At 45.0% G+C, this 26939-nt stretch overlaps 1 protein-coding gene and 1 long non-coding RNA gene across 10 annotated transcripts; one reads left to right on the top strand and one right to left on the bottom strand.

The window, feature by feature from the left end:
• Nucleotides 1-140: 140 nt before the first annotated feature.
• Nucleotides 141-26939, bottom strand: Upset (SET domain-containing protein upSET). 9 transcript variants are annotated; one of them, XR_013087302.1, is made up of 16 exons: nt 26710-26937; nt 14402-15669; nt 12454-13676; nt 11428-11518; nt 11150-11303; nt 10918-11062; nt 10789-10836; nt 9824-10622; nt 8895-9373; nt 7244-8735; nt 5645-7165; nt 5243-5486; nt 4841-4978; nt 4167-4640; nt 2445-2569; nt 141-2363 (listed from the first exon to the last, which is right to left on the bottom strand). XR_013087302.1 is itself a non-coding variant. In XM_076828564.1 (15 exons), the coding sequence occupies exons 2-14, from the start codon at nt 15347-15349 to the stop codon at nt 4180-4182; spliced, it is 7743 nt and encodes a 2580-aa protein (XP_076684679.1). In that variant the 5' UTR covers nt 15350-15669; nt 26710-26937; the 3' UTR covers nt 141-3376; nt 4167-4179. The 9 variants fall into 9 exon arrangements, 6 of the variants coding, with proteins under 6 accessions (XP_076684679.1, XP_076684680.1, XP_076684678.1 ...); XR_013087301.1 differs by having other exon boundaries at nt 2445-4640; XM_076828564.1 differs by having other exon boundaries at nt 141-3376.
• On the top strand, nt 20962-24421 carry LOC143377397 (uncharacterized). Its single transcript, XR_013087310.1, has 3 exons — nt 20962-22225; nt 22314-22507; nt 23785-24421. It is a non-coding gene; the product is annotated as an uncharacterized LOC143377397 (long non-coding RNA).

Genomic DNA, 26939 nt, shown 5'->3' with positions numbered 1-26939 from the left:
GATGTGTGTGTGTGTGTGTGTGTGTAAGCTGAACTTGTAGTAGCCACAAAAAGCAATTGTATTACCGTTCTTTTCTCTTCATTCTCTCCTTCTCCGAGTTCTCTTTTATCTATCAAGGATTTCAAAGAAGGTACAAGATCTCAAAGGAGATGTCGATACTTAAATTTATCTTACAAAAATATTTACAAGTTTCACAGGTTGCACTCTGATGGTGGAACGTAATCTGTACACCCCTATCCAACGTTACCACCACCCAAAGGGGGTGCCATCTCAGAATAGCTTACACTAATATACACGTTTATTACAAAATATTGGCTAAAGTATACAAAGGAATACCAAATGCCAAAAATATCCTTGCGTCCTCCCAGTTCGCTCTCTCTCTAGTTTCATATAAGCAGCCAAACAAACGCAATACAAACAAGGCGGCAAAAGGGCGGGGGCGGGGGGAGGTTGTGTTGTGAGCGTTCCTTATGCATTCACATTATACTGTTTACCAATGAGATCCATTACAACATACACACCCCAAGGAAATCTGTAAAATTCTTTCACAAGTACATAAATACCACCCAAATTTACTCTTTCATTTCCCATTTACGTCTTATTCTCTAATCACAGATCTCTAGATACTTTGATATTAAACGCTTAAAAAGTTTCTCGAATTTAAAACGTAGTCAGAACGGTGTAACATTGACTCTCTAAGCGCTCTAAAACTTTAATGACCATTAGTTGATCGGAAAGTTCTTCTCGGATTTAACTGAAAGATCGTCAAACAAAAGCGTAAGAGATGATAAACGCAGTGATTTACTGGCGTGCCGAGACTCTTCGAGGAACTATAGCTGTTTACGTCTACTCCTCATTTGCTCGAGATAATGTTATCGCCCCTTTACAATCAAAATCTAAATTGTAAAATCGTTCTGTAATAGAAAATATTTTTGCCTCTGCCTGTTGTATCTTTCACAAGGGACGTTCGGCAACCCGGAAATTCAGAAAATTATGAAACTCCGTGTGCAAGTAGAGTAGTTCATCCGTAACGCAACTACTCTATTTTTGTTGGTGCTATAATGAAATTTTTGGGGGTGATATATTGAGAACGGTGAGAGATATCGAAAAGAAGTTTAAATAGAAGGTACATCGGTTTCTTATATCTGCAAAGCTGTGTAAAAATAATTTTCGAAAAATCCATATTTTTCAAGTTACCCCCACCACCAACCCTTAAAATTAGGTTTTTGTATTTTGTAAATATATGCTGAAATACCTCTGGATAATCTCATTTCATATATATCAATAATTTATGTGTTGTATTTTTTTGGCAAACAAATAAAACCTGTATATACCGATTTTCAAGTCCATTTTACCAGTTTCCATTAATAAAATGGTTTCTTAAAGTCATATTTAAATTATTATTTTTATAAAGTTCAGACAGCTTTCAATTATTTAAGCAAGACAGTACGTACCGAAAATTATTAATGAAATTTTAATTATTGAAAACTGCTATAATGTTATGATTAATAACTTTAATGTAATCTTATATATATATATATAATTTCACCCGCAAAAATTGCATTATGGCACCAACAAAAAATAGGGTTGCGTTAGGGATGAACGACTCTAGTTGTACACCGAGTTTCATATTTTTCTGAATTTCCGGGGTGCCGAACGTCCCTTACTAGTACCTCAAAGAGTTCTTTCTGATTCTTTATACATTACATTCCCTCCAACATTGTAAGAGTTATAAATTAATTTGTTGCTTTTCGCTTTGCGCGTTTGATTTGACGATCGCTTGTACGACACTCTTTTTCTGATTAACTGTATTGTACTATTGGCTCTTAAACCAAATGAAAGTGTCCAAATAAACTCACTGTACTTTTGCCGCTTGTACTGCTTCCTTCCCGCATATATCACAATCAAAGTATAAACCCCAGTGGATGTATACGCTTACTAATAAACGCTGCACTTAGTAAAAGTAAATACAGTTTCATAAAAATCACATGCAATTTTGAAAAATGTGCCTTTCCTTCTAATACTCAACACTTTTATCTTCCAACATACTATGCATCGTATCACTGTTTAACTTACAATATATAGTTTTACGAGCCACGAGTAGCAAGAGCATACATCAACATAGGTTATACATACTGTGACCACCCATACAACAGATACATCTAGCCAGAAATTACAGAAACTCGGGTGACAATTGCCAAAATCCACGGTCCCCAAACTATTTCCCATCAGCGTAGTGCCTGGGGAAAGGTTTCCCATTCGTCTCCAGAGAAAAAAATAGTTCGTTGTGTGTTTTCGTTTACAATTTACAAAAACCGTGAGCTTAAAAGCTGCGAAATATACAAGCGCCAAGCCAGCTCTCCCTAAGAAGTGTAAACAATAATCAATCAACGCGGTTAATAATAATAATATGTACATACGACGAAAAATGCGCGGGAACTTACGAAACTTTGTACACCGTTTAAATTACACCGTACGCGTTACACTGGGTCGAACATCCACTATCCAAAAAATGTATCCATTTACATTCTCGTTCCTTCGTTTCGAGCGAAACTATCGAATCACCGGACTAAAAAAATAAGAAAAAAAAGAAGAAATGAGGATGAAAAGAAAAGGAAATAAAGAAAACAAATTTACACCACTAGTAGCGCAATAAATAATCGAATAGCGTGTACTTGGAATATTTAAGAACGACCCCAAGAGAATAAAGAGCGAGCAAATCTACTGTATTCGCCTACTCCAATTATATTTTTTCTCTCTTTACATAAAATAGCATACGAACGTTTTACCTGGTACCCAAGTCATTGCAATCACTACCACCAGTCTCTCTTAATACAATTTCTCTATACTATCTCTCTTAAAACGAATTTCTTTTGTACTTGAATGAGTGTTAAGTTTCAAGACTCGCGCGGATCAAATAAAAATTTCGACCTCATCATCTCTTGAGGTCACAACTAGTGATAGTAGTAATGATAGTGATAATAAAATCCAAGAAAAGAAACAAAAGAAAATTAAAAAAGAAATAAAAATAATAACGGAGATGGGGGGGGGGGAGAGAGAGAGAGAGAGAGAGAGAGAGAGAGAGAGAGAGAGAAAATAGTAAAAAAAGAGAATTTCAGAAGTTAAACGAGCTTTAAAGGTTCTCAGACTTTCACGGGGGGACAATGTTTCGTTTCATTTAATTTCGTTTCGTTTCTCAGTCTAGGGCCACCGAAACTTCGCGTTGTACAACAGTCTACCCTAAACAGGCCAGAGTTCTTCCATTGGTATTCGATGATCGTCATCACGATGGAATCGAAAAAGCCCAAGTGACGAGCTTGAAAAGGAAAGTTGGCCCACTGTGCTGACCCTTGCGTTGATCGTTCGAATCGAGCCACTGAAAGATTATAAAAATTGTGATTTGAAGAACTGAATGTAAGGGGGAGAGGTAGCAAAGGAAGCACAGTGGTCCAAGGCTCCTTCAGTTTCCACTGCAACTGATTCTTAACTAACAATAAGATTAAATAGATAGTTACTATTATGCGTATATGCAAATGGTATTTACAGAAAGATCGGATAATGCAGTGTGCATTGTTTGTGTAACGTGTATACATATATGTATAATATATGTATAGACACCGACTCAACCCGACACGTACCACGGGGTCATCGACTTGAGTCGACATCGATACCTACTTATAATTTCATCGAAATTGGACTAATGCTATGTATAAACAGTTTTAGGGCACCGTTTCACCGATCACACATATAAAAAGTGCACGTGGTAAGATGCACTTCTGGGCCGTTGCGCTTAGATGCCAAACAAGTCGTCTAAAATGCTCGTCCCTGCTGAATACTTAAGCTATCACTTGTTAGGCCACGCGGATTCCACCGAGGGCGTCTTCTTCATTAGCGATGCCACAGTAAACGATAATCGCGCAACGTGCCTCCATAGTCGGAACGGTTAGCACCTGGTGACCAGCGATCTCCTCTCTTCTCGTTTACCATCGCTGCCCGCGAGGATCGACCTCTTTAATAATCTAAATACCCTTTAAACGCGACACACGGGGCGACGTGAATTCAAAGAGATCGTGAGTCCCCTTTCACGTTCCTATTGAGACACCGTCACACACTCACACAATTTAACCTAATGGAATTGAACCTTTTCAACAAGAAAACAGCGCTACCGTTTTATGCGGGTTAAGATCTCGGCGCTGGATGATTGTAGAATTGCTTCTGGGAGCCACTGGCAGCGGCGTACATCTGGTTCCCAGGTGGTGGGGTCGCTGACGAGTACTTGGAGATGGCCACCGTGGTGGTGGACGGTGGAATGAACTGAGGCGGATAAGGGTTCGAGCCTGGCGGTGCCTGAGACGACGCCTGGGGGACCAGGAACTGCTGTGGCTGTTTGGTGGTAGTCGGCTGGGGCGCAGGGTTAGCGTAGGTCGGTTGTGGGGCGTTCTGTGATACCGTGAAATTTGGATACTGAACGGGGCAGGACTTGGCCTGGAACTGGGGATAGTGGATGGATGCGGATCCTGGGGGAGGGATGTAGGGTTGAGGGGGTAACTGCGGCAGAGGGTAGCCTGGTGGAGTGCTGGAGGCTGAGGGATGTGGTGGGGAGGCCTTGCGCGCTTTTAATATCGCCTCCGCTGTTAGACCTGCAATTTGTAGGGTTTAGAATGCGTGATACAAGAAATCAGACCATAGATGCACAGGCTGGCGGGAGGGGGCAGTGTAACCTGATCAGCTTAATTATTCTCATTACCAGTAAGCCTCTGTATAGCAATGTATTTAAAAGAAGATCACATTGTCCCCTCCTGTAAGTGTAGGCTGTAGTGGATCGAATACGAGTGTTTACCGTGCTTTCGAGCCCTCTCCTCCTCGTCATCGCTGAGAAACAATCCGAACTCCCGTTTCAATCTCTCCGTGAGGTTCTCCCGTTGACGTTCGACCAAAGTGGGCGCGGCCGACCAGCCGATAGTCCCCTCCTCGCCACCTGAATGGACCACAGAACTTGAATCAGACACGATGCCACTCCGTTCCCTGTGTACAGGGTGTCCCACCTATCTTATTCACCTGGAATATGTCTTCTACTTTCAGTATTGCAAAAAAATAATGTCTACTATAAAGATGGAGGCGTGAAGTAGAAGTGAAGATCGTCTCAAGGTCATTCAAGGGTCATCTGAACGATGGCACACCCTTATATGCAAGCCAACTGCCTCCCCCTATTTCCTTGACGTCCAAAGACAGTGATCGTTACCTTTCTTTTCCTCGCTCTCCGCGTTGGTGAAGAGCGGTAACGTGGTAAGACCAGGTAGATCAAGGGAGAGCGATATTTTGGAACCTTCCTCGTCGGAGCTGAGCGACGACGTGCCGCTGCTAGCGCTATCCGATCTACCCCTAGCCCCTCCCTTGTCCCCTGAGGAAGCGTCGTTCGATGGTTCAGGCTCTGGAGGCGTCCCCGACGACTGTTGCTTTCGCTTCCGGTACTCTGATATGGACAACTGAAAGTACGGACGCAGCTTCAATTAATTAACAAAGTCCTTCTCAGATAACCTGCAAACAAAGTGTTTCCAATCCAACAAGATACTCCAAAGTATGTCATTGAATCTCATTGAATTTCATTGAACAGAGGGAACACTATCACGCTCCACGCTCTAACCTTTCTCTTAACCGGGGCAGTAGCTTCAGGTTTGAACGCTGGTGCAGGCATGTTGTTAGGGACAACGGTTCTGGGATCCTTGAGTCGCTTCACTTCCTTAGGCACAGCTTCATCTTCCTTTGCGGTAGCCTCGTCACTGTGAACCTCCTGCAAAGCCGTTCTGATAACAGTCTCTTGAATCTCCATATTCTGTTCCGAAGTCTCCGACTTTGGCTCCGTGTAAGGTGTACTGTTGTCGTCGGTGGTGTCTTCCTTTACTTCCTCTGGCGTCAGGTCGTCCAGTTTAGCTTCTAGTAGCTCTCTTAAAGCTGTGGAGAGCATAGACTTCTGTTCACCGTTTTTGGAACCATCCACGGAATCGAGGTCAATGTCGATGTCGATGGTGGACTCGATTATCGCTGCTTCGAAGTTCAGCTGGCTCTTGGAGGAGTTATTCACCTCTGTTTTCTTGCGGATACGCTCGCTGAGCGGTGGAATGGAATGGAATATCTTTGGAGGCTCTGCTATCGACTCTGTGTCCATGTTGGAAGACGCTGACTCGAATATAGACTCCTCCTCCGAGGCCACGAAGGCGGATGGTTGCTCTGCCTTTTGAAACTCCTCGCCCTGCTCAGCTTCTTTCGTAGAATCCTCCGCGACGTCGTCGTCTTCTGGCTTGCTCATGAACTCCTTGAACAACCTCTCCTCGTGGTCCATGCTGAAGGGCTTGAACGATTGCTCGTACTTCAAGTCATCCATCTCCTTGTCCTCTGATTCTGAATCCTCCTTGGAGCTCTCCATCAGACCTTCTATTCCATCCATGCTCTTGTCCTTCTCGGAGCTAGTGTCTACTTTCTCCTTGTAATCGTCCCCATCATCACCTGTGATCTTCTTCATCTGCGCCTCCACGTCGAACTCGTCGATGGACATGTTGTCGTCGGACTTGGCCTCGCATTTTGGGCTGTCAGATTTCCTTTCATCATCTGACCTGTCGTCCTCCATCTCGGCCATCCCTCCACCGAATTCTAGCCTCATTTCAGCCACCCTTTGCTTCAGGATCGCGTCAGACTCTATGGTACCGATCGGGGAACTGAGATCCTCCATCTCTGTGTCTCCTTCGTGCTGATCCACAATCTCCACTGTACCCTTCTCCACCTCCACCTCAACCTCTAGCTGCTCCTCCTTTTTCATCTTCTCCCTCTGCTCATCTACTATCTCTTCTTTCACAGCTGCTAACTCATCCTTCGCGTAGGGCTTCGAGTCCAGAAGTACGGACGTATCACACTCCATTTCCTCCTTGACTTCCTCCTTCAACCCGATGGCTTCCTCCTTCATTACCGACATTTCCATAGGCTTTTCATCGTTCAGAGTTTTCAGATGGCAAATCTGAGGAATCTCTATAGACAGATTCTGCGTTACAGCCTCGTCCACGTTCACATGCTCAAGGCTGGTATTCACGGCCTGCTTCACAGATTCTATCTCCACGTGTCGGTCATCGTTCTGCTCTATCAACGGCGAGTGCAGGTGTTCGATGTAATCATCCTAGAAGAAAGAAGAGAATCAAACACTCGTCGAAAGGTCAATTGCATCCTACAAACAGTAATGAAAGTAGAAACATACTTCAGCTGGGCACAGGGACCTGGTATTAGACGCAGACTCGGGGATCAGCATCGTTGGCGTTGTAGGTGGAGTGTAGTTATCTGACGACAAGCTTTCCCTAGCTATCCTCCTCTTCTTGGGTGGTGCTACCATTTCACTAGCTGGTGGGCTTTCGGGCCTACTGTTTGGCGAGTCACACTCCTCAGAAATGGCCTGCCTCAGCCATCTCTTTTTGGCAGAACCAGTTGACACAGGGCAGACAGTGCTCCCAGGAACCACCTGTTTTCGCTGAGGAGGAGAGTCACAGATCCCAGAGACAGAATTAGCCGCCTGCACCAGGGTAGCCAGGCTTTTTGCCGCGTAGCTCTGCGACAGGAACTCTGCGGGCGAGTCGGTTGGCAAAGCGAGTTCCGTGGACCTGCAGAGTGGGTTCACCGAGTTGGGCAAGGGTGCTGATGGCGGCAGGGCTGGTAACGGGGACACCTGGGGTACGTTAGCTTGAGGTGGATCAGGCGACTCCTTCAGCCACTCATTCATCAGCACCTTCTTGGTCTTCGGAAACTTGAAGCCAGGCGCCAGGGGGCCAACAGCTGCTGCAACCAGTAAACAAGCTGACGACAGAGGAGTGGATGGAGTGGAGCTCTGGGAGCTACTGCTAGCTCCACTGTCGCAGATTGGACTCTTCACCGGAGTAGGCTGCTGCAGAGGTGGCGAGCTAGGTCCTGGTGCATTAGAATTAGCTAGAGCTAACAATAAACCAGCGGCTGTTGGGATCCCTTGATGTGCCGACCCTGCGGTTGCATTATCACTAGCGTTCTTAGCAGGAGTGTGTAACTGTAACTGAGCCGAATACGGTGCGTCTCTGTTCTGAGAGTGGCTCTGGGTTAACAGAGGCGGTGACTGCATGGAGGTGCTCTCTTCTCCAGAGGAAAGATCCGAATCCGCGGAATTCAGCCTCGTCCTTCGACTACTACCCTGTGACTGGGACGTGCTGGTGGTCCTGGCTCGACCTTTCCTTCTCTTCCGCCTAAGAGGTCTGTCCGAGTTCTGCTGCTTCTGCTTCGACTGCATGGAAACACTTTGATTGTCCTCGTTGTCGCTGTGTGTTCCCCCAGACTCCTTCCTCTGCGCGTTCCGCGCCTGGACCTCCTGCTTCCTCTGCTCAGCCTTTTCCAGCCTTTCAAATGCTTTCATGATAGCCTCCATCTTCCTCTCCTCCCTGGTCATCTTCTTCTTGTCCTTCTTGCTCTCTGACGCCGTTGGCAGACTCAATCCTGGTGACGTTAATGGCTGTTGAACCGTAGGGGTAGCTGCTACCTCCTCCTTAGGAGTCTGTCGAGTTATAGCCGCCACGGTGGTGGTGACAGTTCTTTTAGGCGGTACTGACACCGCCGATACTGTCGTCGAGGGTGGTTGGACAGGCGTGGCGACGCTGGTACTAGCAACCACTATCGAGGAATCGCTGTCCTCGCATACTGTGTTTCTTCTACCCCTCCGCCTCCTTTCTCGGCCACTGAATAGAAAAAAAAATATTACATACCCAGCGGAACACAGGAACATGCAGGTTTGAGGAGAAGTAGCAAATCAATATTTTTCAATAATAAGAAGGGAAAAAACGCCACTTTTTCCAATAGGTCCCTCATTTCTATAGGCTAGATTTCAAGAAACTCACTCAGCGTTCTCAGCCAGCGCCCCATTACTCCCCCGTCTGCTCAACTGACTCACTGGTGCGACCTGGCACTCTCTTGGATTGTTACACGCGCAGACGATGGGCACAATGGGACCATTTGGGTTAGGTGACAGCAGAAGGTCGTGCTGCTCGTGCCTGATAGTGATCTCCGCGTTCTTCTCGATTGCGGTGGTGGTCACAATGTACAAATGCAACGTCCCCTTCTCTATACAGTGCTTCACCTCTGCGTTCGGCTTACAACTACGTCTAACGAATCTGGCGTCGTTCCCGTACGTTCTCGTGTCCACGCAGACCTCCGTACCGTCGCGTGGTAACCGATAGAAGAATACAAACGGCCCTGGCCTCTGAGTGTGCTGCCTCCCTTGGGGATTAGACGGTCTATGCTGAGTGCTTAACATGTACTTCCCTCTCAGCTCGACCACTGGTGTGTTTGGTGGAAGGTACATGGTTGCCACTAGGAACTGCAATAGATAGTGATAGTGATAACGTTAGAGATTTCATAGAGCTTCTCTTAATTATTAGAGCTGTCTATGTACTTGAGTGACTTGATATTCAAGTACCGTTCGAACGGTGTACCCTAGACCACAAAAATTGCTTTTAAAACAACTTCCTCTTGTGCTTATTACTCTGAGGTAGGCAATTAAAGTTATCCAAATCACTTTGTTCTACAACAGGTGCTAGAGGAATTTGTTTTAAAATCTACTGTTGTGGTCAAAATTACCCCATTTGACGCTACTTGAAATTCAAATGGAGTGAACCTCGTTTTTTGTTCGAACCGAGCCAAGTAAATAATTAAATTAAACTGGTCCAAACGATTTCACCTGAGTTTAGCTCAACTTGTATTTTCAAACTATTTAAACATCTCTATTAATTATCATCAAGCGGAAATATTGGGAAATAGTTACACTCACCCTGACGCTATTACTGTGTACGTTAAGCCTGCACTTTCCAGTGGCAATCACATTCATGTTGCTTTGTCTGAGATCACTATGCGTCCCATTCACTTTAATTGACGATATCCTTGCCCTGAGTTCCGGGCTATAGTGATTCGTCACTGCCTCTTCATATCTTTCGATCCACTGTCTTAGTGGCGCGACGTTCGAACACCAAGAGTCTTGGGACTCCTCTTCCTTGTCTTCGAGGCTCATTCGACGTTTCACTTTACGCTTACCTGGGCCCCGTTTCGTCGCCTCTTTCTTACGTACAACGCTGGATTGTCTTGGATGAGAATCTCTCCTCTGCCGTTTCGCGACATTATTATTGTTATTGTTATTGTTGTTCAGTCGTCTTACTTGCGGCGGCGGGTCGGACTTCCGTCGTGGGACCTGCTGCTGCTGCTGCTGCTGTTGCTGCTGCTGCTGCTGCTGTTGCTGCTGCTGCTGTTGTTGCTGCTGCTGCTGCTGCTGTTGATGCTGCTGCTGCTGTGGTTGATGGTGTTGCTGTTGCTGTTGCTGCTGCTGCTGTTGTTGCTGCTGTTGTTGCTGCAGCGGTCGTTTCTTTGGTACAGCGTTTACACCGACGTCCGTGTCCGCTGAGCTAGTGGATGACGTGTCGGAGGAGGTATCCGAGTTCAAGAGTTCCTCGCGCTTGCGCATCTGCAGGGCCCGAGCCCTTTGCCTGTCGACCCGTCGGGGCCGACAGATCTCGCAGAGATACTCGTCAGGAATGTTGGAACGGTCTATGCCCATGCAGTCGACGTGTTGCCAAACTCTGGTGTGGATATTGTGTATTAATTGTAAGAGCATAGTTTAATGTAGTAAGAAGAGGTCACAGAGGAGAGATAAACCTCGAATTTTACTATGGTATTAAAGTGTTAAAATATAGACCGCGTGGCTGTGATCTCTTCTTGAGAGTTGAAAGGGTTTGCGGTACTTACAGACAACGGTCACAACAGATCATGTAACCATCGTCATGTTCAAAGTCACTGGAAATAAAATTTGAACATTTTAGTATTTAGTTATAATATTTATCAACTGAACGTGTGGATGTAGTTGCAAGTACTTACCATATGCACCTAGTAACACTGTCTTCGTCATCACCCTCTCCTTCAGGAGCAGTTTCAGTCTCCTCGCCTTCTGGCTCTGCTTCCCTGCCTGGCTCGCTACTTATTGCGCTGGCTGCATCATCCTCCACATTGGTGCCACTTACAACTGTAATTAATAACCAGATCAAGAATATAGCACCTTGCGTGCTGCGATACACTTGTCTTTTATCTCTGTGTCATAAATTGCAACTACCTTGCCCGTAAATGTAAGGATGCTGAGAAGCTACGGTGGAACTTCCAGCTCCATTGATAGGCTGCTGCTTGGGATGAGGTGGTGGCGATGGAGGTGGAGGTGTTCGTGGTGGTGGTGCACCGTAGTTGTGATCTTGTAGGACAAACTGGAGACACTATAACAAAGAAGGAATAGTTGAAGGGAAACATGACTAACTTTGCAACGACAGAGACAATAGCAATGCTCTTCCAAGAGTCTGCGCATAATCTCGATACACGTGTGCCTACAGTAAGCTTTACCTCGTAAGGAAGGGGCATTCTTCTAATTGGAGATTTTGGGGCGGCTTGTTGATGTTCATCCTCTTTAGGTACGCGCAATTCAGGTTCGATTCTAGAAATATAACATTCCAGTTACTCGGTTATTAATGCACTCAGATGTGAAGCAACATTCTTAGCTACGCACATAGACTTCAATTTTCTAATCCGAACTACTAACAAGGGAAGATCCCGAATCCGAATATTCAAAAAATTCTGAAACTTTGTGGATATGTAGGGGGCGAAATTAACCCCTGAAGATTCGGCTATTTTCCGATTTTATTTTGTAACACGCAATCTGTAAGAGATAGACAAAAAGTTTCAAGACAAAAGTTACTTCTTTTAATTAGATCTATCAAATTGTAAAAGTTTTATCAATTGTTTAAACAATTAGAAAAAATGTTATAAACAAAAATATTAATGTTTTCTAAAATTCCCTTTTTCACGTGAAATCTGAACTGGATATTTAAATAATTATGAAACAGCATAATCCATATTTTTCCGTACAATTTCAACTTTGGTTTTATTGCGGAACTGTGTTCCTCGACAATCGAAGAACTTTTGGATTCCATTGTAACGTACCCCAAGCTGCACGACGAGCAATGTTCTTCTAACATATATTAGGAAATAATACATGACACGTAGTAAGAAAGTAATATAATTTATATGTATACTAGGGTGGCTCATATTGTATTGGAACTTTTTTTCTTTATCTTACAGATTGCGTGTTACAAAATAAAATCGAAAAATAGCCGAATCTTCGGGGGTTAATTTCACCCTCTTAGAGTGAATTTGGGCAGTTAAAAAAATGCGTTGTAATCAGGAGGAAATTCCCTACATATCCATGAAGTTTCAGAATTTTTTGAATTTTCGGGTTCGGGATCTTCCCTTGGAAGTGACAGCAATCTTACACGATGAAAACTAATGCTCAACTGTGCACACAGCTACGTACTTATGGGAGGACGTTAAAGCAACGAAAGGAAATTGAATAGCACTTCAAGGGATACTAACTTGCTCTCAACATCCTTGCGAGGTTCCATGCTAGTCACGGGCAACAGAGTTTTTATTTGGCCAGACTGCTGTCTGATCTGCTGGGGAAACTGGGACGATGTCATGATCAACTGCTTCTGTTGCAGAGTTTGCTGTTGCTGTATCTTAATGGGCTGACTCTTATGCATCAGCATGTTCGGCGCTACGGTCTGTTGGGGTATCAAGGTCTTGATGTTTGCCTTCTGCGTAGACACAGTAGGTCCCTGACTCTTTACCGCCGTCACATTCGTATTCAAGGATGTCTTTATACCAGCTACTTTCTGCGTATGGTTCCTCTGTGCCGATTTCTGCGGGGGGATGGTTTTCACACATCCTGGCTGCTTCTGAGTGGCCTGAGGCCCTATCGCATTCTGCTGCTGCTGCTGCTGCTGCTGCTGCTGCTGTATTATCTTGACGGGCTGCGGGTTAGCATTCCTGTGCAGAGTCTGTTGCACAACGTTCTGCGAGTTTGGTGTCTTCGCAGTATTACTCGTCTTCTGGGGGACGGTCTTCAGGCTCCCCTGTTGCAATCCTTGCGCCTGGCCCTTGGACACTCCCACTCTCATTACCATCTGCTGCTGTTGCGCCTTCGAGTTGACCACCTGGGCACGCTGACTGTTTGCTACAGTGGCGATTGCTGTGACCTTCTGATGAACGTTGGTAATACCGTGACTCCTCTGCGCCTGCTGAGTCGGATTCGTCTGCTGCTGCTTAGGAGTGATCTGCTGCTGTGTTTGGGACTGCGAGGTTTGCTGGAGCAGCTGTTGCTGCAGCTGAGATGTGTTCTGTACATGTAACTGCTGCGGCTGGGGTGATTGTATTACTTGCTGTTTGCCCACAGCGAGCAGATTGGCGGTCTGCTGCATCTTGTTGATGTTTGGAACGCTGTTACTCTTGCAGACACTTGTTAACGATTGCACTCTACTGGAATTAACCGCGACCACCGTCTGGGACTTCTGCAGGGCGGTCTGTGGCTGGGACCGCTGGTGCTGCGATGACTGGACCTGCTGCTGCGCGTGCTTCTGTATCTGCGCCGATTGTTGCTGTGCCTGAGCCTGAGCTTGAGCCTGAACCTGCCCTAGACCCTGCGCCTTCTGTATACCAGCTACAGAATTGTTGCTAGGCTTCTGGACGTTGTTCACCGCGGTCGCCGACTGCTGCTGCCTGGATACGGGCAGGCCCTTCAATTGCTGTTGGCCCTGTAACTAGGGATTGCAAAATTCACCGACTTTTTCGATTACCGGTAATTCGGTAAAATTTTAAATCCAAACCGGTTTACCGGTATTTTTTAGGGTATTGAAAATATAAGACTAAACATTATAAAAAAACTTTTTTTGAACTATAATCGAGCATTATAAAGAAATATATGTAAATAAAACTATTCCGAACATAAAATATAAAATGATATAACACAAAATAGATATATTTGTATAACTACTGACAATACTTATTAATATGGATCGTCACCACGAAAACAATGAAAAGAATCTTAATTTACATACGTAATTAAATATTTTTTATTTAACAATTTTTTTTAACAAATAAGCACGTAAGAAACATAATTCGTTTAAACTTTGGTCTCTTGATCGCGACACAATTTTTCTACAAAATAATCCACCCACGCTTTCAGATTCTACACTTGTTGGCCGGGCAGGCATTAAGAAATCATACGCTTAGTTTTTCTACTTGAAAATATGTGCATTTTTTTAATGACTTGATTCAGATTTTTAGTTTTCTTTTTTGATCAGAATTGGCTCTTCATGAGATACTTCGGGTTTCGTCTTCATTAGTAATTTAAGTGTTTTTTCACTGATAACGTGGTACATGTCGATGGAATTAATGAACGCATAGATGCGCTATATTGCTATACGTAATTTATCGAATTATCGGTAAAAATTGAAAGGTAATTCTCGCGATTTACAATCCTTACCTGCAACTTCTGTAATCCCTGCTGCTGGTTACCGATGATCTGTTGGTGTTGCGTCTTGTGATTTGGATGGCCACTCACTATCTGCGATGATACCTTCTGACTATTGTACACCTGTGCCACCTTCTGCATAGCTGCAACATTCCCCTGTGCCTTCTGTAGCGTAGAGTTCGCTCCCTGCTGACCCCTCTGCACACTGGCATTGTTCGCCACTTGGTTAACTGCAAACTGAGCAACCTGAGTACCCGCAGAAGTCACCTGAGCCTTCTGCACGGTCTGTATCCTGGGCACAGAGTTCCTTTGTACGGTGACACCCTGGCCAGTGTTAGTCACGGCCTTCACCTTCTGCAGGTTCACCGTCTGGCCCTGTGCAACAAGATTCTGTGCCTTGACGTGTATCCTCTGGATATTAGGTATAGAGGTGGCAGCGCTGATCACCTTCTGCTGCGAGGATACTGGCTGCAGCTTCTGATGCAGCCCCTGTTGCTTGCCTTCGCAGCCCACCACCTGGCCCCTGGCCTGCTGTTTACTCTGCGCAACATGCTGCAGGGGATACACATGTGCCACACCGTTCCCAGGGGATGGCGAGGACTGAGAGTTGACTGGCGCATGAGCCACGTGGCCACTGGATGGCAATTTTTGAGAGATCACTCGGGTGGCCAGCACCTGGGTGGTGTTGGTTTGGGAACCAGCGATCCTCTGCACCTCCCTGGCAGCTTTAGCCACTGGATAGGTGACGCTGACCGACTTGACGGTGGGAAAGGAGATGACGTGACCTGTGGGGATCTCCGACGTGCTTTCCAGACACTGGAGGATCTGTGATCTGGCAGGATCCTCGCCCCCGACCAGCACAGCGCTGGACGTCTCCTGGAGCAACGTGCTAGACTGCTGGCTACCATTCTTCTTCTCCAGAGGCGTCTCCACCGTGCCCAGCTGCAGCACGAAGCTCATGGTGGCCTCGGGGGCCCGAGGATATCCATCGACGAATTTATTCGCGGCGATGGCTGCCTCGTTGCTCTTGCTTGCATCGCCACGCTCGGCTGGGGACACCGGGGGAGGTGGGCCAGGCCCTGGGGACAGTTGCTCCCCACCCCCACCTGTTCCACCCCCCGATAACTTGATCACCGACGGGGTCGACGTTTTGGAGGCCTTTCGATCACGCCGGCTGGAAACACGAGCGAGTTAGGATCGAATGGCTATCCTCGCTCGGCACCTTTGCGGGATGGTACCGTCCTCTTCGATTCCGCTATTTGAGGGTCCTGAACCATAGGCTGTAACAGATAATGAGGGGATCAACGGGATTAATTGCCTGCCTCGTTCATCTTGGATTATCTTATTAATCGCAGACGCACCTAAGGTACCTAGCCCCTAAGAATTATTAATTATTCAGCGTTCATGACGTAATACTGCAATATTCAAGGCAATCGATCTAGAACGGGCGTTGCAGCTCGCTACCTTTACAATCAGAGGACAGTCGATTATCGTGCCAACACTGATCATCATCATCATGCCTTCCAATCTTATCTCTCATAAATCTTAAACCGGTTGGGTTCATAATTCCCTGAGCCCTGATAAATAATCAGTCACCACAGCCGTCGATGGAAAAAACGGGGGATTTAAAACTTTAAGTATTCAATTAGGGATACTTAAAGGTAGTAATACTGAAAGCATAATTCGAATATATCACCACCACAGAACCGGCTCGATGATGCATGATAATATTGATTCAGATCGAAGATCAAAGTAGAATTGCAAGTGGAACACGCTTAATTGCACGATCTCTGTCACCGATAATCAGTCTAATTAATCACTAATTATCTTCTGACAGGATCCAAAGAAAAACTCAAAAGTATCTCCGCTCGCATTCATTGTGAGTGCCAAGTACATAGTGCCGCCTTCTGGTAGACGATCTACAAAAACCGCTGCACCATTGACCTTATTATAAGAAATTTCAAGTCAAGTAACTGTTAGTAAAACATTAAGTAAACGATGATAACTTATAAGGATATTAAAATTCGGGCCAACGGTTCTGATTATTTAAATATAAATTCCACGGAATTTCTTATTTATGAAGACTAAAAGAAATGTCTATTTTTTATTTTTAACTCTAAAGGTTAATGCTGTTACGTCTCTGTCACCAATGAGCATACTTCACTTCTAATGTCTATGTCTTCGATATTTTTACGAAATTCTGTCCCTAATTTTCAGTAAACATTCATGACATATCAAACACTGAAAATAAGGGATTTTTTTTTTATCTCTTTGACATATCTCGGTACATGCTCCGCCTTAAATGTTTAAAAAAATTATCCCTCGAAAATAAAAATTAAAAATTTAAACTTTCAAAATTTGAAGAATATAAATGTTTTCTGTTTAGTTTTTCGCACTTTTTTTTGGAAGCCGAATAACAAATAAGATGCTCCTTCTCTGGATCTACAACTTGTGTTTGACACATTTTTTTTATGTAATCAATAAGTTGGAGGATATTATACAAAATCGATTTTTTGAGCTGTTAAATAATTATTTAAATTTTCAAGGGCCCGGGGGATTTTTTTTGTATTATTTGGAACTATCTTGAAAAAAAAAACTTGAAGAGTAAATATGAGCCACCCAAGTGCGCACTGACTATCGTTAGTGGCGCTCTCTGCATGCACGCGCCGCAAGCAACACAACTCTGAAGCTAACCTGTATTTAAATAATACTATCTGTTGCACAAAAACGTTGTTTATAAGTAGTTTTTATTCTGGAATGAAATAGAATCGATCTTTCTAATAGATAAGCGGAAAAAATGCGGGTAAATAGTCGAGCCACATTTGCGATGTAAAAGAAAGGTGGAAATCGAGTGGCGACTTTTAAATTCGTACGCGATTGTTACAAAGAAGATCGTGGACGCAAATCAGCTGAGACAATAACGATAAACAGAAAGCCAAGGCTGCGCTCTGCATAATAATGATTCCACTGTCCCATCGGATGTTGTCCGTTGTCTCTTGCTCCTATGCGATAACTTGAAGCAGTTCAAGCGTAATCGCTGCTTTTATTTCGCAACCTCGAGCACAAAGTCTCCATATCAATAAGATCGACTTGCAATCCCACAAATACCTACACCACGTTTATTCTTCTCCGGCTCTTTTAGTCCTTTAAATACCTCCCCGAAATTAAAACAATCCAACTCTTTCAACCAAATTCTTTTCTGCACCTCGCAGTCCACGATTAACGCTCGTCGAATAAAACACAAAAAGCGCCAAGAAACCTGAGCAAGACTAAGAGTCACAATCACGTGACCAGCGCGTAAATAGGAATTATTTAGTTGGTTCGATGCGCGGACAGCCTTTTCCACTGCATTCATTGTTCTCTGGCACGTGCCGCTGCTATTGAAAACCATCACCCGTTGTACGTGGTATGGAAAGATGAAAGCAGCTTTTATCAACAAATTCGCGTGGCTCTTCATAAACAATAATCTTGCTGCCTAATTACAATACCCGTCACACAAGAAAATTAAAAAGAGAAAGCCATATTTTCAAACAGTTTCGAATAATCAGCCACATACCGAGCAAACATCGGAACAAATTGGAGAATTGTCGGTGAGATAAGGATTAATCCCTCGACTGGATCACGCAGCTGTACACTCTGCGTGCATCAACGATTAACGGAACACGGGAAAGCAATTATCTCTGTTAATGTTCCCGTGAACTGATTTATTTACACAACTAAAATTGCAACGAAACTATGGTACTTGTTGGCACATATGGTTCCCTATAATTGATTTACTGAGCCAACCTTCCGTTGATAACTGTCCGTCTCTAGAAAATTCAGTTACCATTTGACACGATAGATGTCTTGTCTCGTTCGTTACCCATTAGAAGTATCTTCCTCAACTGCAAACGATTCATTCTATGGTAATTATTCTATCTTCAATTTTTATGGAAAAGGTGAGGAAGGAATCTAGTGCAGTGGGAATTCGCTTTTATCGTCCAACGGTGTTACGGCTCGCGTTGTTAAGCTAGTTATCGACTAATTGCGCGCGTCGATAATCAATGGATTACGACTCGTCAACCCGTCGCGTCGCGTCGCGTCGCGTCGCGTCGTTTCGAGGAAAGCTATCTATTACACAACTGTAACACCGTCACGTGGCTGGTTGCACCGTAATGATGTTGTCGGGAGTGTCGGGACTGTCAAAACGCCAATGGCAGAGATTCCACTTTCATCGTGTGTTAACCGAGGTTATGCACTCTGCCTTCGCGTGCCCCGCCCATTTAACAGTCTTTTTTCCACACTTTCCCTGGAAAGAAAAAAAACTACCAGCGTATCGAAGGTTACTTGGTAGATGAGAACCACTATCACGTGTATTATTTCAGATGGCGAGGAATCAGGGAAACTGCCAAGTGTACACCTTATAACAGAAACAAACTATATTCCCGCGACTAAATATAACCTCGTTGCAATAGTTGCGCGCGGCAACGCTAACAGGCCAATAAACGAAACGTTCCGCGAAATCTTCCGACGCTATAGAATATTCGGCCCACCACTTAAGTCCACTTCGTATCTTCATATGAAGTAAAGGAACGTTTAATGATTCTAGAAAAAGACGAGGAATATATCGCTTAGGTGCGTCATGCTCTGTAATTTCTTAGAATCCACATCGATAACCATTTTTTTTTTTACCAGAAACTGCATGTACAACTGTTCTAATCGAAGCAATTACGAAGTAGTGAATTGTACGTTCCTGCCGCGAACGACTATTAATTTCCAGAGGCAGATAATTGGCAGAATTTTAGTTTTTGAAGCTTGTATTCTGTGCTACGAGAGGAATGTTCTGGCATCCTCTACGGAGGATGCCGCGCAGAGCTGAATGGAAGAAGGGAGAAGGTCAGAGGTCGGCTTCTGCGCAAGCGCGTGCACGGTGCGCGCAAAAAAGGTGAATACATAGCGGAGTGACGTCATTTCTATATGCAAAAGAGAATTATTAGTATTCCGCGTGCTCGGCGGGGAAAACATCAATTGGCTGGTTTAAGCGCGACAGCTGTCGCCATGGAACCGAGTCCTGACCGAAGTTGGCCAGGGATTAATGAGCTTCGGCGCGCCGGGCACAGCCAGCGCACTTGATTCTGACTAAAAGATGAAAAGTCCAGGGCAAAACCGATCCCAAGTTTATCCAAAAAGTACTTTCTCTGGCTCTGATCGTTTTTCCTCTGGACAAATGCACTTTCACGGGTTCGAAATCGCTGGTCTAAACTATATCGAGGAAATATTGTAGAAATGTTGAGCAAATGAGTGTGAATCGTGTGAAGTGGGTCGCATATGTGCGGAGGAGGTGATCAGAATCAAACGAGCTGACTGTACAACGGTGCGCGACCGCGCAGCCTGGTTTGTCGCGTTGGCAGCAATGGGATTTGTGGCGACCTACTTGGCGTACCTCGACCCTTGCATTGATTCGATGCGAACCAAAATTATTCCCGAACGATTATCGCTCGACGCTGACCTCCTCCCCATCCCCCATCCCCCATCCCTCATCCGTCCTGTTGCCACACATCTACCTCCGCGCAATAAAGAAGCTACGGCAGTCCGACATACCGTGCACTGTACACCATTGAGATTTTGAATGTCGTTTCTTCTGATCAAGGTGGTAGCAAAAATAGAAAATGTCTAGGGAGTGTTTGAAGATGCTGTGGAATACATAGGATGTATATAAGTTTATTGATTGAGTACACGATAAAAATGGCGGACAGGCTGACTAGATGACGAAAATTATAGACCCCCCTGTGTTGTCCTGTTTACAATGTTATCAATCGAGTATCGTTACACGGGGCCGGTCGATGCCGTCTGCAACGAGTTGTTTGACGCTTCCGCTGACCCCTTCGCCAGCGGGGGCTACTCGACTCGTTGCAGGAAAACGGTGTTGCTCTCGCTAGCAAACTTGTGCGCAGCTTAAGCGCGCACTCTTATTGCCGTGCAGATAGAGCCCGATTGCGAGGCGGACATACAGTACCTATAAGTAGCGATGATCGAGTGAATTTTGAAATTCCCAGCTTGACCACCTGCAGAATTACAGATCGATCGTTCACGCTGGAGTAATTAGATCACTCGCTCGATATGCCATCCCATTTCAACGTAGTTCGAGAATGACACATAATTTCGAAAAACTCCATCGAACTTATCGCTACCTGCCCTTTATAGAAACGAACAACCACCCAGGTCCAAAGAACCTTTCTCCACGATAATATCGATCTCCCCGTCGCATGCTTAAGTAACGTTTCGCTAGTTGCGCGGTTTAAATCGCCCCCATATTCCTATATGCTGACTCTCATACGCGGGCAAACGACGCTAATTTCGTTGATTTTTCCGTGGCCTGTATCCGCGAATACGGAGTTAAAGGGGAAAGGCAGCGAGTCGGACCATAACGCGATCTCCTAGGAATACTAACCATACCTACGACTAGTTTTCTACGCAGTTGAATTAACGTATAGCTTCTATCCTTCCCTCGTTCCCTAGTTTGCGAGGGGGAGGGGAGAGAGACAGAGAGAGAGAGAGAGCGTGTATAACATGCAGTAAGCCGCATGGCGTATACAAAGGCCTGATTGCCGGACACTCGGTGAAATATGCCAGTCCCCGCCAATAACCGGTATCGCGCTGTCCTCCCCTCACTTTTGCGCCGTCTCCGCTGCGCTTATGGCGGCGGAGGGACTGAAGAGGGAGGGAGTAGAAGCGGACGAGAAACTATGGTGGAAGTGAACCGAGATACGAGACAATACTCTGTGCACTGGATAGACCGCCGCCAATACCACCGTGCGAAAGCTTTTCATCCGCGATGCAATACGCTTCCACGATGAAATCTACTATGGGCTCTCTCGAGACCTTTTCTACTTTCTGAGAATTTCGAATTCCCTGAATGGAAGTGTTTAGAAAGGATTTGATTAATTTTGTGGGCGAAAGAGGCTTCGAGTGCCATGCATGCAAGGGTCAGGGAACGACGAGGGATTTTTAAACGGCCTTCGTGAAGATGGTTGTCGCGCGAAGAACAACCACTCCATTCCGAGCCTCTCCCGCTCGATCGTGCATGCAAATGAATGGGAGCGTCACGAGACTGCCAGAGTGCACGCGCAGTTTTGTAATCCCTTTTCGTACTTTCGCGGCGGTCGATATGCAACGCTACGGACAATATCGCGGTCGTTCGGCCAACTACTCGACGATGGCTTCGCATTTCTACGAACCCCATGGGAGATATTGAATTTTTTTATCCAAGTGGAACGCAACTTGCACGCTTATTCGAGTACATATGCATATGCAAAGTGCATCCTAGGCGACTAAAAATAAGATTCCTATTAAAATAGAGAAAAGTGGGAAAATTTCTGCAATTATAATGTAGGGATTAATGGTCTATGCGAGCAGTGTCGAATACACTAAGTAGGAAGGAATCGAGTGCTGATCCATTCGGCAGTGAACAGCTCCTGGCTGCAGTTCCGTGGATTAATCACTTAGGAATGCGACCGCACGGTGAAGAAAGACCGAACCGCGCTAAACTGATTGGAAGACATCCCACTCTCTACTAACCGGCGCGACGTCGAGTGGCTGAGATTCAGTACGCGGTTCAACGTACCCGTATCGAAAACAAAAATCGCGATAGGATCTAATAGCAACAGACGCGCCACTCTCCATCTTTCTACTTCTACTGAAAGGCCTCGGTGTTTTACTAGAAAAGAAATTGCAAAAACGATAAAAATCCACCGAGCAGCCGCAATATCAGAAGAAAATGTGGCTCTGTTATACGTGGGTGTTTCGGAAGGACCGGCGAAGGATACAGCACTGGGCACCTCCGCTATTACACCCAAGGTTACCAAGAAGCGCGCGTTTCTCTGTCTCTTTCATGCAACCCCTCCTTGTACACGTATCTCGAAAGTATCTATTTTTTCTGTTTTAGGTTATGTGACTTATGATAGAACGATTCGAGCGACGACACGGAAGTTGACGCCTGGATCAATTTGGACCTGTATTAATTACATACCCTACTAAACAACCCGTTTTAAACCATGTTCTTCTTCTTATAACACCTAAAGAGGCCTGGAAAGCTCAGCTCCCTCGAAATATTCTATACTACTGTAGCAGTTTCTGTCGGTAAGCATGGAGCGCGGTACGCGTTTCTCCGGGCTTCACGAGTATGTCGTACCCATAGTAACCCGCCAGTACCATTAATACGCTCTGACGTCATCCCGAAGAAATGCATCGGTTCTTTGCAGCGTAAATCTTGCGAAATCGTCGCGCGTTCCCCTGATTCCCGATCGAAATCCTCTCTAAGCTATCTCGCGCGCTTCTATATTTAAACGGGCGCAGCTGGCTATTTCCAACGGATTAGGAAACGAATTTCAAAAGAATTTTGACACGCCGTCGCTCTATCGGTAAATCTGACAATGAATCTTACCAATTGGAAAGAATCCTGTGTTTCCCAATGCAGATTACCTACCACCGCCATAATCTGAAAAAGTACAGGAGTTTCTGGCGGACAGTTTCCTAATCGATTAACACACGGTTTTAGTTGCTCGCTGGCTTTCCAGTGGCTTTCAACCGCTGTAACTTTAGACGATGCGCTTTGTATAAACGGGAACGATCAAGTCGGAGGTAAATCGATCGCGATACCTTCTAAACGGTTGCCCTACGCTTGCCTGGCTGGGGCGAAAAGGAATCAACTCTGCGTGCTACAGTGCCTGGGGAAGACAGTGACACTTTGTCTGGCGTGCTTTCACGTCCATACATATTTTTAAGAAGCATCGAAAGTATCGTTCCAAAATTTTAAATTAAGCTCTGATTGATTTACGGGGGTTACACCACCTTGACGGTTTCAAGATGCCGAAATAGTTCATGCATACATGGTAAAAATATAATTTTTTTTTTTTTTTTATAGTTCAACGGAGCGCGTACATTTGCCTGTAGAAAAATCATGAAAATGGATTTTGCAAAACCTTGCGCCACTCGTACTGTCGAATTAGAAAATACATCGTTATCGAACGGTTTAACGCCAGATGAGGAGGTCTGCTGCTATCCTTCGATGATACGAATTCGCGACGAGCCACCAGTTCGCGTGTTACGCACCGTCCTATTGGACCTTTCGCGGTGACGTCAGTAGGGTAGACGCCAATGGTAATGGACACATGGAGACTGGGATCAGCAACCTGAACAAATCCGTGTGCTACGGTCCTTTACCAGTGCGCTAATAAAACGAACAATGGTAAAATGATTACACGGGCCGACCCAGTTCCGCGCACGATATGCGCGCATAAGAGAGAAAAAGACTGATTGACCTCCTCATACACCTGGCGAGAGAAATTCTTCACCTCGTTGCAATTTCCACGCTGACAATTTGAAACTTCCCTAATCCTATTTCTTCGCATCCACAGGGTTAATCGATCATCCGAATATTACAAATGCACAAGGAGGAGTATTTCTCATACAACGTAGCAGCGCTACTTTTCAGTCACGGTGTACAGATGGGAAGAGTGCGTGGTAAAGAGAAATTGATAGACAACGGGGGCTACTCTCGATCGAGACTACATTCTGGAAAAAACCGACGGATGCCCTTCGAACGTTTCCTTCTGCTTCCCCCCCATGAATCGGCTGTGTGTCGCGCGTGCGGCGCGGCGCGGCTAGCCCGTCACTCCGCGCCAACTTCCCTTGCGGTCGATACGATTTCACCTCGTAGTCTGCAAATGCTACCAACCAGAGGCGTACCGCCAACCAAATTTCCAATCCAACGTCAACTTTTTAACCCCCCAAATCTCTCAGAAATACACATTCACAAAGAACAGAAGCATATTATAGGTGAAAACAGCGTGCTCGGTATTTCATGTCGAAATACAGATTAAAAAATCCACCAGATTTCTTTGGTATTTTCTTAATGAGTTTAACTGTATCTTCAGATACTTGAATTCCTCGTTAGTGTGCAACTGTCACGAGGCAGAAGTTAAGAAATGGCGATCGATTGATATTGGTAAGTGGCCAGGAAATTGGTGGCGACGCCTCTGGTTACCGCCAACCACCAACCACCCACGAGCACCGTATCTGCGCCCGTGCCCCGTCACGAGCGCCCAGATTTGACTTTACAAGCACCTCCAGCGACTTCGCATGGAAGTGGCTTGATCTAACAAACAGAAACCGCTGTGGACTTATGTTTCCAAGATTTATGGTCGTTCGAACCTCGATGGACGTTCATGAACCATAAATCTAGCACTAGCGTATAAACTGGAGTCTAGTACCTACACATTTCATTGGGAGAATGCTCCAAGTGTTTACATAGGGGACACAATGAAGCTAATAAGGTGGACAAAATAGGCAATGATTTCCACCAACTGCTCGATAATTAATCCCACATTTAACGTCCGTTCCTGATTAACCTGGATGAAAAATTTAAAATAACTAGCGACCAAGTAGTTTTTAAATTTTTAATTTAACGTCACTGTAAGTAGTTACTGTACTACAATTAGGGAATGTGTATTCGAAATATGCACGCTCCTGATTGGAGGGAACGAATAACGCGCCAAAACGCACGTCATTCGAATTGCCAAGTGGAGCCTCGCGAAAACAGCGTATAGTCGAGCGCGCGCTGAGAACGAGAAACGCGGGAAACGAGTGTGTCGCGAGGGAATCGATAAATTTGGGATCTTCTGGATGCAAGCTGTGCAAGATACATGCAACAGAGAATTCAACGTGACAGTGGGAGAGGGGGAGGGGGGTAGGGAGAGGGCGGAGGAGGTGGGAAGAGAAAATAGGAGAGATACGAGTAGAATTGGAAGGGATCGCGAAAGGATCAAGAAAAAGGAGAACAAGGGTGCTCCAAGAAAGTAAACGCGAGGTGGGGAGGGTGGGGAGAGAGCCGGCAATATGGCGACTGGAGAAAGAAACCAGCGCCGCCTGGCAGATTTTTCTATTCCCGCCGTGTGAAATGGTCTTTAACGTTGCTAACTTCCTCAGCTAGGTTAAAGGCATTAATTCATTCTACAGATTGTACGTGCAGCCTTCTGATTGGACTGTTTACGCTGCAAGCCTACGAACTTTCACAGATTTTTAGACAGAATCGGAGTAGAACCCTTCCCATCGGTGACATTTTGAAGAAAACTTTCCACTATTTCACAGTTAGAGCATAGAATAACGTGCTAGGTATTCTCACTGAACGGGTTGTCTGGATGGAAGAGAGTGGCATATTGTTGCACCTTCCTTAGAATAAGTCATATATCGGATAAAATGTTTCTGAAAATGAATTTACGCTCGGCGTCGTTCGTTCGTCGAGTATAGGTATTTGTTTCTTAAGGAAACATTAAGAGTTCACTCGTGCGATCGCTTGTTTTCTATCATTTCATCTTCCATATCCACACTGCTCGCACTTTAGGTATAATCGAGGTGCTAGAACGCCGAGCGACGGTGAAAATATTTTGCGAACAGAGTGGATAGTAAACTCTAATCGCTGGGCTCTGCGCAAAGTAAAATGGTGATGAGGTACAACCACATCTCGTGCCCTAGGTACTCGTACTCTTCCCACAAACGACATTAAGAACGTCACAACTCACAGGAAAGACAATCGATGCTCGTATGTTAATGCAGCTACATAAATAAAGTTGAAAGTAGCTTGTTCGATATAGAGCCATTAAAACAGAACTAAAACACTCCAACTTTGCAACGAAGACAAGGTACAAGGAGAAACTCCAGTCACAAGAAGGACAAGTAAAAGATGACAACCTATCACAGAGCAACAGGAAAAAAAGCATTAAACATAGCATGGAAATTAGCAACAACGTAAATTTTATAGCTAAAATAGTGTGTGTACGATGTGGTTGACCTGTACTAGCTCACCATTTTACCAGCCATTGTTGCCACCACTAGGAAACGAAAATTGCAAACTAACAGATATCTTTGAAGACGTTGGTTCGGTGGCAAAAATGTATCAACAACAACGGCGACGACAAAACGAAAGCTCCAGATCGATTCCAAACCCAATGATCACGATCCCTCTCGAAGTAGAGGAAAAAAATTTTTTTTTTTGGTTAAGTGAACTATTGGATTCACTTGCGATACACCGCGAAAAATCGTGGAAACTGTGAAAAACGTACCGGGCACCAAGCTGCTGTGCGTTTCCAATGACAATTTGTGGAGAAAACAACAGTACACAAGCCCGTTTGAACGTCACAAACGATTCATAATACGAACAGAGTCTGCGACGTTGAAACTCTACCGTACTGCGACAATTCCGCTGGATTTCTATTAGTCGTCGACGTGGCCGATGTCCCCCGAGCGTCTCGCGCTATGAAAACCCGTAAAAGCCCATTGCTTACCTTAATATGACAGGAATACAGAGGCTCACTTTAAACTTGGATGTAAACACAAGCATTTTTCAACGGAACTGACAGCAGGGCAGCTTGATTAACAGACGGGAAAACACTCTTTACATCGCGAACAACGTTATTTCACTGTCCGATATTTAATTACGTTATTAAATACCACAATAAATACGGGGATTCGCGAACTCTTCGGAAAACATCCATCGAAAACTAAAGATGGCAGC

This window comes from Andrena cerasifolii, chromosome 15 (genome assembly GCF_050908995.1).
Source record: "Andrena cerasifolii isolate SP2316 chromosome 15, iyAndCera1_principal, whole genome shotgun sequence".
In the NCBI taxonomy this organism is placed as follows: Eukaryota; Metazoa; Arthropoda; class Insecta; order Hymenoptera; family Andrenidae; genus Andrena; species Andrena cerasifolii.
This window is presented reverse-complemented; position numbering and strand designations above follow the sequence as displayed.